Genomic DNA, 14,315 nt, shown 5'->3' with positions numbered 1-14,315 from the left:
CAGACATAAAAAGAACCTTTTGCTCCCCTGTGGCATAATACTCTGAGTGTGCTGGACCAAACCAACCAGGTTGTGCTTTTTTGGAAGGGGGGCTGTCCCCAGCAACATTGTGCCCTGAGAGTCTAATAAAGCATAAATATGCAACATTTTATTTGAAAATTATCTGTTTGCTGCGTTGGAGCTAGAGTTTTATTTCCAGTTGTCTTTTGAACCCTGCGTTTTCAGATGCATCCCCCTCGGGATAAACACAAGCAGAGGAAAGGCTATCCAAAACACAGCTATTGCAATTGCTCTTCGTATCCGGGTCCGTTTTACCTGGTGTGGCTGGAGCTGACAGCTGACCTGTGTGAATTTTCACTCTCCAGCAGTTTGAGGTTATGCTTCCAAGTCAGTTAAAAATTAGAGCTGATATTTTTTGCTTTTGTGTGCAGAGGCATAACCGGGCTTAATTAGTTTACTTGCAAATGTTAACCTGAGCTCACGTGTCAGTGTAAGGGCTGGGATGACTGACAGACAAGACAATAATCCAAAGGGTGTGATTGGCGGCAATAGAAACCTCCAGATACCTAGAGAGAAATCTGCTTAATACTTCAGTGTCTCCTTCCTATTACCTTTTAATTATTTATAATTGACACGTTCCCGGTGCAGGGGCTGAGCTGGTCACCAGCTGGTTGCTGTAGGAGTTTAGCTTTTAATCATCTGGGCATTTCCAAGTGTATTTGTTTTCTGGAGACTCCCTTGTTTTCTTGCTTGCTAGAAGGCTGAAAATGAAATAGAAGAGCCCCAGCACCGTTTCGGGGGCGGGGGGGAGATGGAGTGAACTGCCAGAGGGGCTAGAAGGTTTTTTTGCCTTTGCTCTGTGAAACTGGCTAGATTGCAAGGTATGAGGCAGTTGTGGGCTTGTTTTCTGTGTTCAGTGCCCCCAAAAGAAATAGGCAGAAGGACTCTGGGGAGCTCAGTTTCTTCAGGTTGATAGAACCAGTGTACATTGAGCTATAGGTGGCAGCTCCCCTCCTGTCATTAATCTGAGCTGCTGTATCTTACTGCGAAGGAAATTTTTGACTTGGCAGGGTTTTTCAGAAGCTGCACTGTCCATTTTCCCATGGCTGCTCTCCCCACTGCAATCTACAGCAGGGCTTTGGCTTTCTAGTGAGTACATGGGACTTGCCCATGGCATCCTAATTGGGGATCTTCAAAAATCTGGGATCTTCTACAGCAAAGTTGTGGTAGGATACCATTCAGGCTTTCATTTCTCCTCCCCTTGCTTTATGTGCCAAACAAGCATCCTAAACCAAACAAAGCTGAACAGCTGCCTTGTTCTGAAAGTTCCTGAAGATGGATACAACTAAGGGCTCATCGCACCTGAGAGCAAAGTGCTGTGTTTCTTAGCTACTATGTGTGAAGAGCTGGTTTGTTTGCACCTCGGGTCTGAAGGGAATGGAAGGAGCTGGAGAAGTGCTGGCCCTTGTTTGGGGCTGGTGGATTTGGGGCACAGATTGCTAACTGATGCTGAACCAAAAAAAAATAAATAAAGCCTGATGTGAAAGATAAATGACAGATTTCACAGGAGCTACTGAGCAGTTGGAGGGATGAAAAGATTTGGTTGTTGGTGCTGCTGTTAGGAATGTACCTAGAAATGTGAAGCCATGAAACAGGCTTAATGCAGATCAAATGTGCAGGTCTCATCTGCCTCTGAGCACAGCAGGTTGTCACTGAATGACCACAGCTGCAAGTGATAAAATGGCCCTTCAGTGGCAATAATGATGGAAGAGGGAGATGAGAGGAAAGCTGTAACTCTTCCTTTGTTGGATGGTTTATTCCTTCTATGTGTTTAGGCGAATGGGTCCCACCACAGCTGCGATTGAAGGGGCAGATGAGAGGAATTAGTGCGCAGGACTAACTTTGAACCAGGCCTAAAACAGGACGGACCTGCTGCAGCTCGGCAGGGATGATGCTAAGCTTCTGCTTTCCCCTTTCTCAGCTTTTCTGCAGTCTCAAACCAAAGGTTGTCTTTCCTCGGACAGAGCGGGAATAAGCAGCTTCAGCAGTGGCTTCCCTGCATCTCCAGTGCTCATCTGGTGTCTTGTGACAAGCTGAGCCTTCATCTCTTGAGGTCTGCTTTCTCAGAACCTCTCGCTGCATGAGGAGCTGCTCTGTGGGCAAGTCTGGAGTTTGGGGCGTTTTTTTTAAGGGCACGGGCTGAGGCTTCTCGGCTAGTGCACTGTGGAGTGGGCTGTGCCGGAGGCATGGAGGCTGGATTTGTGCTGCCCGCGCTGTTGGCAGGAGCAATTTGCATCCATTACAAGAACTCGGGGTACTCTTGTGTTCTCCCATCTTTTGTTTTACTGAAATGTCTGTAGCCCAGATGGGCAAGTTCATTCACTCAGGTGGGACTCGGTGTTAGAGATGATGACATCTTCCACTTTTCGGGTCTTTCTCACCCTGTGAACATACCCCGAAGCTAAATTTTCTCTCTGTCTTTTTTTTTTTGAGTGTGATAGAAGGCACAGGTATGAGGAGCAGTAGAAAAACGTAGCTGTTAGCCTTGTAGCGTGGCCAGACTGCTTTTTGTCCCCAGATAGTGAAGGACTGTTAGTAGCATGACTCCTACGGCTGCTGAGGCAGCCACCGATAATCGAGCCGATTGTAATTCCACTGGTGCAGGTCAGGAGAGATTCGGGAGTAGTGGGACCGTTTCATCCCCTGGAAGGATCAGCAGTGTTCGTGCAAGACGTTCCTCTTGGGAAAAGGTTTGGTGGGGAAGAGATCTGACTGCGTGCTATGGTGTGTTAGGAAAGGCTCCCTTTCAAGGGAAGCTGTTTTGTTCATTTGAAGTGTACTGCCTTTGTGAAGACCTCATAAAATGTCTCCAATTGTACAGCTCTACTAATTTTGTTCAAGGTTTCTGCCTGACCTTGGTTTTCCCAGATGGCTTGACCATTCTGGTTTTTTATGTGTATATACATAGAAGGGGCTTTGTAAGTCTGACCGTGTGGTTTTAATGTTTTCCTGCTGTTGTATGCTCTGCCTGCGCATTTTAGATGTGGAAATACAACAAATCCAGGGTATTGACAAAAGCATTTACTGATGGATTCTTTTATCTATCGGCCAAGTGGTGTTTATGAAATGTTTGTTCAGGGAATACGCTTCATTATTCTACTGATTCAATTTTGCAGGTTTCTTCTTTTGATCCTCCGGAGATATTTTTGAATCTGAATTAAGCAATGTAGCTCTCTAAATGAGACGTCAATAGACATAAATTCTCGGCATCCTTTGCTCGTGCTACCTGCTTAATGCTGAGCAAATGCTTCCCTAAATAGCAGATGATGTTCTGCAGTGGAAAATTCTCACTCGAGGCACTGCGGAGGTCCCTTCTGGATGCTCCAAATCAACCAGGCAAGGTCCTCTTCCCAGTTAGACCCTTGGATTTGTACACAGCTCCTTCAAATAACCTCCTCTTTGGTCAACTGTTCTGACTTAGCCTCAGGAAAAATGGTGACTAGTGTCCTGTGTAAATGGTAAGCGGCTAGGATCAGTGAAATATTTTAGGTTTTACTTTTATATTGTTAGAAAGAAGCAAAAGAATTACTTTTCCTTAAGTTGTAGGGGAAATGGGCATTCTGGTTTACATTTCTTTGTATTCTTTAAGTGGTTTGAGCCTTTCAGAACAGGGAACAGAAGGCGCTACCCCATGTACTTAAACACTTCCAAGTGATGCTGGGATAAAACCAGGTGCGAAGTGAAGTGCTTGGGATCTCCGAACAACTTGAATCCTGCTCCTCAGAGGATGCGTAGTCCCGTACCTGAGGTAGGGTTCTCTGTAGCACCCAGAAAACTCTTGCAGGGAAGGTCTTGCTCATCAACTTTAGGTGTCTAAAAGTCTCCACCACAGACGAGTTGATATTTTGGGGGGGTTTACCTGGGCCAATTTGTAAAAATTGCAAATTAGTAACTTGGAAGCAGTTATCAGCAGGTCTTTCCCATAAAAACCAAACTTTACCCTCCTTCTGTTTTTCATACATCAAAACATTCATTGCAGACAGACATGAGAATTTTTTCTCTATTTTGGAAAAGGCCTGGAGGTTTTCCTTTGCAAAGATCTAAAAAAAAACTTTTCTGGGGAAAATACCTGGTACAATTCAAATAATTACTATTGTTTGGTTTTAAGCAACTGAAAAATGGTAGTTTAGAGTGAATATTGCTTTGGCTCCAAAGAAAAATCATATTGGAAGCTGCAATTTTAATGGGAAAATAGGAGTTTACTTGGTTCTAGCTTACAGGAGATTTATTTGAAAAGTAGCAAGCATGAAGAATGTTGGAGTGGCTTAAATGTTTTGAGCTGGCTTGGCACTGGACAGGGTACAAAAGAAGTTAATTTGAAATTATTTTTTGCTTTGCGTGAACCTGTCTGTAGCTTATTTGATACCAGTCTGCTCTAGTGATTGTCAGCTGAGGATCTCTGAATCCTGGTGCTCCTTCCTGGGTATCCGCAATTGAGGGAGGGACTCAAAGGTGTGGTTTTTCCTCGCTTCCCCTGAAGACTGAGATGTTAAATTGCCATGTGTTTCTCCAGCATCTCGAAGACTTGGATGTTTGTGTCTCAAGTCCTGGTTTTCTTGAGCTCTTTCTTATATTGGTACTTTTTCTTTGCTATGGGTGTTCTTGGCCGCCTCCCGGCTAAATTTAACAGCGTTTTTCAATGATTAATGAACCCCTGTGCTCAAGCGGCGGAGGTGGCTCAGCACTGAAGAGATGACCCTGTAGATATCCAGCTGGATGGAAGAAGGTGGAACCATTTGACACGAAGATGCTCCAATTTTTGACTTTGTGCCGCCTGCCTGACCTACCTTTGTCCTCCCCAGCTGTTTCTTTCTGTATTTGCACCTCTTTTCGCCTACAGAAGAAGGTTTTGTCTGTTCGGAGGCCATATGTATGGAAACCCACCACCAGTTGCATGGCTCTCCAACATCTGGTGAAGAAATATATAGGACCCAGCCATGTTGGTAGTTAAGCTGGGTACAAGAGAGGAAATCTCCGTGGGATCTCGGTTTCGGGGATGGAGGAACAGCCTGTGTGGGGCACTGGATGCCAGTTAGGCTGCCTCCGGTTCAGCAGCCGAAATCTGATAAGGGGCTGCTGTCAGCCTCGCTTATTGAGGAGGGAAGCAGAAACCGATGGCGTTTCGAGGGGTGCAGATAAGAAGCGGGCCTCCTGTCAAATAGAGCATGATTAATTACCCTCTATCCCGGCTCCCGCTTTGATAGGAGTGTCTAATGGTCTGCAGGCTTGCGGATCAGGTGGTGACATTCCGGCTGGGAGGTGAGAATGCCCGCTGTGGAAATGCCATGCGTGGGGAGAGATTACATCAACCGTGGCACAGGCAGGGAGAGGTTGTTTCCCTTCTTGTATACCTTTGCTTTTTATTTTTATGTTGAGCGCTTGGGACAGACTCAAATACAACGTTGGTGTGAAGCCAGCCAGGGTTTGTCCTGGGAGAGGAATTCAAGCAAACCGGGAACTGAGACGGCGCAGGGTTTGAGTTGATTTACTCATATCCTACACTGCTGATTTTCTGTTGAACTGATTTTTTACCTCTGTTTAGCCTGGGAGGGCGGGGAGATTGTTCACTCCGAGTGATTACTCTCTTTCCCTTCAAAGAAATGTGAAGAGCTCTTCAAGATTTGGTTCAAAATTACTATAAATCACTGCGGGCTTCCCCAGTCTCCTCGGGAAAACTTGTTCCTTTTGGCTGGCTGATACTGTTTCTCTTCTGAATGTATTTAGGCTGGAAGGTGGAAAGAGCAGCTCTTTCCTTACCTGTACAGGTTGTGGCTTAAAAATATCCTCTCTACGCCTGTTTTTCACTCCAGAAAGTGCTTTATTGCACTTTAAATGTAGCTCTGCAGAATAAATATTTGGGATTCTCACCTCCTTTGTTCCTTACTAAAAAATGGACACTTCTGCCAAGTAAATTGGATAGGGGAAAAAAAAAGGGAGGTGATTGAAAAAGTACCGCTCCAGGCTGGGTATAATTAACTGCTCTTTGTCTCTTGCATGTGGGACAAGTCATGGCTTAGGCTGTTTGATGGTGGGGAACTCTCTGCAGTGGGCATGGCTCAGCAGGAGGAGAGGAGAGTGGCAGGGGATCCCCATGGTGGAGAACTCCCAAAGCCAAGCAAATCCCTGCAAAATGAGGGGACTTATGTCCTACAATTCACTTAAAGAACGGTCTTGGGGCGGTTTTCTTTGTTTAACTTCAGTCTGCATCTATGGAATTAGGTGGAAATCTGAAGTCTGGGTGAGAGAGGATGAAGAGCAGGGGAAAGCCCACCTTGGGCAGCACGTTTGGGTGGGTGAGGAAGACGACAGTCCAAAGCTTAGGTCCCTTGTCAACAAGCAGGAGGGCTGAGCCCCGGCACCGAGCGAGGGGCTGTCGCAGGAGCGGAGCCTGTGTGTGCCGATGGCTCAGCCAGCACCCCCAGATACTGGTTCTGTGCTGATAGACGTAAAAAAAAAAAAAGTCATTCAAAGATTATCTGGGGTTTACAGCTTCCTCAGACCCTTCTTAAAGAGCTCTTGAAGGACAAAAATCAAACAGTTGCTCCTTCTGCCTCCCCGGCGTGGGGGACATAGGGGACATTCAAGCCTATCCTTCTAAGCCCTTTAGGCTTCTGTTACGTCTGCCTGGAACAGAAGAGGCTTTTGAACGGGGTGAAACAGCTTGGTGGAGGGGGCTGCTTATTTCCCCTCGAAGGACAGAGATGTTTATAGCTACAGTGAGGCTTCCTCCAGGGGAAACTCTTTATTTCAGAAATCTGAATTACACTTAAACTTAGTTTACAGCTGTCTTTCCCTTCAGAAAAGCCGTGGGATGATTCCAACTACGCATCGTCCTTTTTCCAGTGGAAACAGATTCCTTGTCCCCTGCCTTTGGTCAATTCCTTGCAGGAATGGTCTGTGCTTGCATAGCTGGGGTTATACTAAAAGGAAGAAAAGGCGTTTACCAGGAAAACTGAGGAGCAAGTCATCTCCTCGAGTCAGGCAAGGCTTCTGGCTCTTTGCAAGCACGGTATGTACAGCGTTTCTGAGAGCCGGCGGAATAGAGAGGCTTGAAAGTACAGTAAAATGAGTTTGCCATCAAAAGGCAACAAGTCTTATGCTGTGCCCCCGGCTGCTGACCTTTCCCTCTGGAATTCTCCCCTCTGACCTCCGGATCATTAATCCTGATGCTGCCAGATGACAGTAATCCATCATGGCCCCTGACAAGCCTTGCAGCCGCCTGTGAAAGGATCCGCTCGGCTTCAGCATCCAATCGTCCCATGATACTCGTTTTTCAGCCTTTCCTGTTTGAGCGCTGGGGGTTTTCCAATAAAGACTTTTATCGCCTCGCTTTTCCTCGGAGAGGGGCTGGGGGGAGGAGAGGGCTGCAAGATCAGCCTTTCCCTGCTTCTTGGCTCTTCTGCAGTCAGATCCTATGAAAAATGTAGAGCCTGGGCTCGTTTGGTGAGGGTTACAGTTAATTTATCAGGTCTAAAACCCAAATCACTCTTTGCTAGCTGTGGGGGATATTACTTGGGAGTGGTACTAGGAGAAAGCCTGGGAGGAAAATGTTTGCATCTCCACGTTGGAGTGGTGGAAGTAGTTTTGTCCCTGCTGTAAAGTTTCTCAGCCTGAATAAAGAAATTTTAGGGTGGTGAAAACCAAAAAGCTATAGGTTTTAGCTTATGTTCTAAAGGTACTAATTAAATTTCAGGGCGATTTGGTCTGTGGCTCTTGTTTAAAAGCAAACTTTGGGAAGGGAAGGTGTCAAAGGGGTGGTAACATGCGGTGGGGAGGTGGGATCTGATTGCTGTTTCTACTCTAGCTATGAGCCAGCTCTCTGGAAATATATTTAAGGTGTTATTTCCCCCTGCTGTAGATAACGTTTGTCCCTTGCACAGGAGCATTTGGATAAATATATTTGTGTACTTTTGCAAATGCTGAGATGGGAGAATCTAGAGCAGAATAAAACTTGTGTTTAGGATAAATGCAGTATATAAAAAAGTCACTATTTCCTTGTACTTCTGTATTAGCGGCTTGTTTGCCTGAGGAGCCTTATCCCTGACCCTTCCCTTTCACTCTCCATCTGGTCACTGGGCAAGGAGAGCCGGATGAAAGTCCCTTCTGGACAAGTTAATGCTATTCCCTAAATTGGATTGGGGAAAAGCTGGGGGGGGCTTTGAGCTTTGAGTGGGGGAGAGGGGCTTCATCTTGCCCGGGCGGAGCAAAGGCTTTGCTGGCAATGCGCTGCCCCTTAGGACGCCCCGACTTCCCTTGCTGCTGGGGCAGAAATGCCGACCTGTTAACAAAGGGGCGTTTTGGGGTGGCAAAACCCACCCCTGCCTCTTCCTAGAGATCTCAGAGAGAAATATTTCCCTGCTTTTCATTTGGGTGTGAGCAGTTACTGTGGTTCAGCTGATGAATGATAACTTAAGGCGGGTAACACGATCGCTCCCAAGCCTCCGTGCGTCTGAAATGACGCTGTTAGTCTGCTCTTAATCTTTGCAATAACACACCGAGACAAAATGGTGGCTGAGGAAAAACTGGAACAAACTGGGGATTGTGTTTACACAAGCTGGCTTTTTTGGGAGGGATTCGCTCCCGGTTTGGGGCGGCCAGTCGGGATGCATGGAGCCGCAGTGAGTTTAAACAGTTTGGAACCGTCTCTTGTCTCTCTGCTCCCCGAGGGAACTGGCATCTCTGAAATGCAGGAAGAGGATTTGATGCAGTTTGTGAAATTATTGCTTTGGGGCCTTCTCTGTTGTGGAAGGGTTTGTTTAGACAAGGCAAGGAAAAGAGGATATGATGGATATAAAATGATGGAGCCTGAGCAGGTTGCTCTTTATGTTTTCTTACAATTTAAGAGTTAGTAACTATAGGAGCCCTTTTAAAGCTGAAAAACTTTACGTTTTCTATCCAACATCTCATTAACCTGTGGGAATTGGTACCCTGAGTAATGCACAACAGGCTTCAAAAAGAAAAGAGAGAGGGGGGGAAAAAAAAATTACACTTACATGTATAATGAGGACATCTGCAGAGCCGAGCTGAACTCCTTTTCACTAAACAGAATAAAACCCATTTATAAGGGCCATAAACTGCTCTGCTTCGGGGCATTAACCGAGTCGCTGGCTGATGAGCAGTGGCAGAAGTCTCCCCTGTGGGTCGGGTATTCCATAATTGTCCATTACAGCCCTTCGCAGGCTTTCCTGTAAGGGCCGCTCCTCGCCATTGTGGTAGACAGGATACTGACCTCAGATGGATGGCTCTTTGATCCAGGACAGTATTTCCTATGCAAAATAAAAGGTTTGCTACATCAGCTTTTTTTTTCCGCCCTCCCTTCTTCCTCTCCTTGCCTAAATCTCATTAGTTTGACCTTTTCAAACCCTGCACACCTTATCACTTTAAGGTGCTGCTAAAAGGTTAAAAATCTGCTTTTCTTGCCTCTGTTAACCCACAAGACGACAAAACCGAACGGCAAGGCTAGAGTTGGTTCCCTGCGTCTGCCCCGTGCTCCCAGGGATAGAGCGGGACCTTGTGTCAGGCTCCAAAAATCGCTCGTTTGGGGAAAAGCTGTAAGCAAAATGTTACACACGTGCTGGGGAGGGAGGGAGGGAGGTGCTCTCAAGCATCACAGACCCTTTTCTGTTGCTGTTCCCAAGCAATACACGATGGCATATCCTGGGGAGGGAGGGAGCCGAATCCCAGCATACGAATAGCTCGAGCTGCCTGGCTGCTCAGCCCCTTCCTGAGCAGAAGCGATCCAGATTTTTATCTGCCATTGCCCTGGGAGCTCATAAGAAATGATTCCTCTGCGCTGCTCCCTCGCCCCTAGGATTGAATAGTCCCTACTTCCCCTCTTTCTATTTTAGAAGTTGCTCTTAGCTGCAGGTTATTATTTGTCTGATAATTGCTTTTGCCTACAGGAAAGGATTTTTCACGGAAGGGACGTGCCGTGTAGCTACACTTCTCTGGCTCATTTACTCGCCCATCGAGAGGCCTCAAGTCAGGCTACAAATAGAGTTGCCTGAATTTCCTATTAGAAAGAAAATCGATAGCCCCCAACCTGCCGGTTCTCTTGGCCTCATTTTCTCTCTGACTCCACGTTTCCTTCCCTGCTGTTTCCCTGCAGGAACTCCCATCAATCGGATCCCCATCATGGCAAAGCAGATCCTGGATCTCTACATGCTCTACAAGCTGGTGACTGAAAAAGGAGGGCTGGTGGAAATCATCAACAAGAAGATCTGGCGAGAGATCACCAAAGGCCTTAACCTGCCCACCTCCATCACCAGTGCCGCGTTCACGCTTCGAACCCAGTAAGTCTGGAAGGTCTAAGAGCGTGGGCGTGATCACAGACTGGGAATTACTGGGGTGGAAAAACTGAAAGACTAAATTCCACTCTGTGACCAGAGAGGAGCCAATAAATTACTTATATAGTTTTTTTCCTTTCTGTTCCTTCTCCTCTTGTTTTTCCTAGCTCGTTCCCCTTCCACCCTTACAATCCCAGCACCAACACGCCATCGCCTTGTTTGCTGCACTCCGCGCCTCTCTCCGTCCCCTACCTTTCTTGCCTCTTCAGAGCTTCAACTCCTCAGGGCAAGGAGGGTCTTATTCTGTCTCTGAAGAGCTCTTGGCCCAGCCAGGAGGGAGGGAGGCCTGATTTGTAGGCATCGAGTATGAACTCCATCATTACTCCATCGTTTCATGTCTGTTATCGCTACTAAGTTGTGGAAATTTAGCACCTACTTACTGTGAGGATTGCTTTTCTGACCTGCAGTACCTCACATTGATTAGGTAGGAAGAAAAAGTAGAATAAGCAGAGGAAAAAGAATGGTGAAAGTAAAGCTACTGTAAAATTTAAGCAACAGGGTGAAGCTGTGCTTTAGTGGCTCAAGCGTGGCTCTGGGGATCCACACCCAGCTCTTACGCAGACTCGGTTTTCTTGGACGTTATTAGAGCCCCTAAGAGGGAAGCTCCTTGCCATTTCTACAGCCTTTGGTACAAACGGGCTGTCTCCTGCAAACCTGTGTGCCAGAATTCAGCAAAAGCGGCAAGGTTTGGTGCTGCCCGATACAAACAACTCGGACAAGGGTAATTCCTCAAACTTCCGTCCTTGCCTTAAGCGTAGCGGTCCAAGATCTTAATTCTTACAATTTTAGATGGTTTCTCAGTGGTAAAGGAATTCTGGATGATTCTTTTCCATCCTTGTGGGCGCAGTAGTACGTAACTACGTCCTTCCCTATAGATACTGAGTAAAGTCAGAGTTTCTTTGCGAGAGCTGTGCTTCACACCGAAACCGCTCAATGCTTACAAACCGAGCGCAGCACTGGTCACGATACGCAGACAGAGACTCCAGATTTGCGGAGGACCTCGCTCTGAATGCAACGCTCTTTGCTGTAGCCTGTAATTTCGTGTCCTATCGAGAAACCTGCCTGAGTTTCCCTGCGCTCGCCTCTCTCCCAGGTATATGAAGTACCTATACGCCTACGAATGCGAGAAGAAATCCCTCAGCTCTCCTGCCGAGCTTCAGGCCGCGATCGATGGCAACAGGCGGGAAGGCAGGCGGCCCAGCTACAGCTCCTCTTTGTTCAGCTACTCGCCCACCACCACGGGGCCTCCTTCCCTCCTGTCTCCCCCAAAGATCCGCTTCCCCATCATCGGCGTCGCGCCAGGCAGTGGGACCAGCAATCCTCGGGTGTCTCCAGCAGCGGCTGTCAGAAAAGGTTAGCTACTTTTACTCGCGGCAGAGAGAACGGCTGGGTTAAGAGGCACCAAAACACTTCAAAATTTTCCATTTTATCCACCCCGATTGCTTCGGACTTGAGAGCGGCGGGACGTGGGTGGCTCAGGGTTTGCAGAATACTCTGCACTGCGGTTTAAACCTTTGCGCGTTCGCTTCAGGAAGGGACTAAGCGACTTTTTCCTTTTCTAGGTGACGGCGTGCCCTTGACTGTGTCTATGCCAAATCGTATTGCCGTGCCAGTGACCTTGGCCAGCCAGCAAGCAAGTGTGGCAGCGAGAACGGCCACCCTAGAGCAGCTGAGGGAGAGACTGGAGTCGGGAGAGCCTCCGGAGAAGAAGGTCTCGCGGATGACGGAGGAGGAGCAGCGGCTTGTCCAGCAGGCTCTACAACGCAACCTGTTCAGCATGGCGCGGCAGATCCCCATGAAGATCAAAATCAATGGCAAGGGTAAGCGGCACCTCTAGGTCTTTGCGGACTGCAGCAGGGGGGAGGGAAACTGCTCCCAGTCTGGGATGTTAAACGCCTTTTTACGCACAGGCTTGATTATCTCTGTGGGTACCAGGCAGAGGTCACTGCCAAGAAGCTGTTAAAACAGAGTGCGATAACTGCAAAGCAAAACCGTAGCAATATTTTGTTAGGTTTTACTGACCGCTGCTGGTTTTATTCGATTCTTGTTGACGCGTAATCCAGCGTCATCTGAATCCAGCCTCGATTCAGAAGCGCCCTAGCTGTGTTCAGAAAGCTCTGCCTCGAAGCTGAATAAAACCCCGTACAAGATGACCCTCGCTCCAAGCTTACGACCTCTGATCGCAGTGAGATCGCTTCAGGACTCAAACCGTTGAGAGAAAACTTGCTCGCAGAACTTGTGCTGTGGGGAACGACCCGTTGCAGTGGGTGCCAGCTCAGCTGTCCTTGCAGCCGTGCTCTGTTGCATGCTGTAAGCGTGTTCCTTCCTTTGTGGGAAGCGCGTGGGGCGGCTGAAATTGCTTTGGGCCGCGTATCTGACCCCCTCGTGTTTAATACCCGGTGTACTTCAGATCCGAGAGCGCGGTTCGGCCTCGCCAAAGGCAGTGCTGCCGTTCTGCGGTCAGTAAGGTGACTTTCGGAGGGGAAGCCCATCACCTGCCAGATGCTCAGCTTTCCCCTGCTCTCATCTGAGCCCTGTGCCAGCGTTGCACCGCAGGGAACGGTGATTTTTTCGTCCTTTCCTGGTCAGGAACCCTTTTAATTGATTGTGGAGGTAACAGCTTTTTCCCCAGGGGTAGCAGGAGACGGGGCAGAGATACGCCCAGCTTTTAGGAATCCTTTGTCAGGTGTGAGGAGCCCACAAAGACTTGTGTATCTGCAGGGGGGGTGTCCCCTACGCATCGCAAGCGCTTTTAGCAAATCAGGTGATTTCTACCAACATCTGCTGCAACCCTACGCGCAGCCTCCAGGCAAAGAACTCCTGGCAAGGCTGGGTTAGAAGGTCACGTATAAGCAGCATTCGTGGCCTGGGAAAAGCGCTCCTGAAATGCTTTGTAAAAGGGGAGTCACCCTGGTAAAGGTCACGTTGTCAGAATCGATACCGAATCAAAAGCTGATGAAGTGCCATGGCTCCCTTACCTGTCCCGGGGGCTGCACTTCACCGGACAGCAAAGCCTCAGAAAATTTTCACTTCCAACAGCTGCTTCCTCCAAACCCTTTTGATCCATTAAAATTAAAGGTCTCAGACCCCCTTTTAATTGTGCATTTGGATGTAGGCGCAAGGCCGGGCACGTTTGGCAGGGCTTAGAAGAAAGGGAAGGAAGAGTTGTTCCTGAGGCATTGCTAGTGATGCTGGTAAAAGCTTTATATACCTGGCAAAGGGTCAAAGCAGGTTCCCCTTCAAACAGTAGCAGCTTGCGGAGTTAAATGGGATTGGGACTTCACTTGCATCCACCTAAATTTCACATTCACTGTGCAAACCGTAAGCAGGCATTCACGAGCGCAGAGAAGCGATCGCACCCAAATTTCACAGGATTTCGCACACAGCGTTCCTGGGTTTGAGGCAAACGCAGCCGCAGTCTGGCTGATTTAAATACCGTCTTGTCTCATGTGCTGGCAGCTTTTTTCCTTGGAGGGGATGATAATTTGGCCCTGCAGCGTGCGAGTCGGGGAGTGATTTGCAAATGCCGGTGGGATCCGAGCCCGTACTCAGCATTGAAACACCTTTGTAGATTTATCTTATTTATAACAGGACTGGAAGCAGACATTGTGTGGGGATTTCCTCGCCAAAGAAGAGCTAAAAGGAGGGCTGTGTACACCTTTGATCATCTCTGGATAGCGCGGGAAACGGGATAGTTACTCTCTAACTCTGCATCTTTTCTTTCTTGAAAGAAGATAAACCGGACTCGGCGGCAGCGGCGGCACTGAATTTGTCACCTAACGGCATCGGGAGTATTAACATGTCGGTGGAGATTAACGGCACGATTTATGCTGGTGAGAAAGAACCTCTCCCGGGGATGGGTAGAGAGCCGGGCTGGCGGCGCAGGGAAGGACGCGGGGAGGGGGGCGT

At 48.0% G+C, this 14,315-nt stretch overlaps 1 protein-coding gene across 10 annotated transcripts in view; it reads left to right on the top strand.

The window, feature by feature from the left end:
* Positions 1-14,315, top strand: part of ARID3B (AT-rich interaction domain 3B) — a 34,036-nt gene that overhangs the window by 15,362 nt on the left and 4,359 nt on the right. For 9 of the 10 annotated variants that reach the window (XR_008578594.1, XR_008578593.1, XR_008578591.1 and 6 more), the window contains exons 5-8: positions 10,169-10,352; positions 11,500-11,759; positions 11,969-12,226; positions 14,138-14,239. Coding sequence is in view for 6 of the 10 variants with exons in the window: in XM_054836589.1 (XP_054692564.1) it covers positions 10,169-10,352; positions 11,500-11,759; positions 11,969-12,226; positions 14,138-14,239 (804 nt within the window). In the remaining 4 variants the exon portion in view is untranslated. The remainder of the gene's footprint in view (positions 1-10,168; positions 10,353-11,499; positions 11,760-11,968; positions 12,227-14,137; positions 14,240-14,315) is intronic. The other variant, XM_054836590.1, reaches the window with a different exon arrangement.

Source organism: Grus americana, chromosome 10 (assembly GCF_028858705.1).
Source record: "Grus americana isolate bGruAme1 chromosome 10, bGruAme1.mat, whole genome shotgun sequence".
Lineage (NCBI taxonomy): Eukaryota > Metazoa > Chordata > Aves > Gruiformes > Gruidae > Grus > Grus americana.
This window is presented reverse-complemented; position numbering and strand designations above follow the sequence as displayed.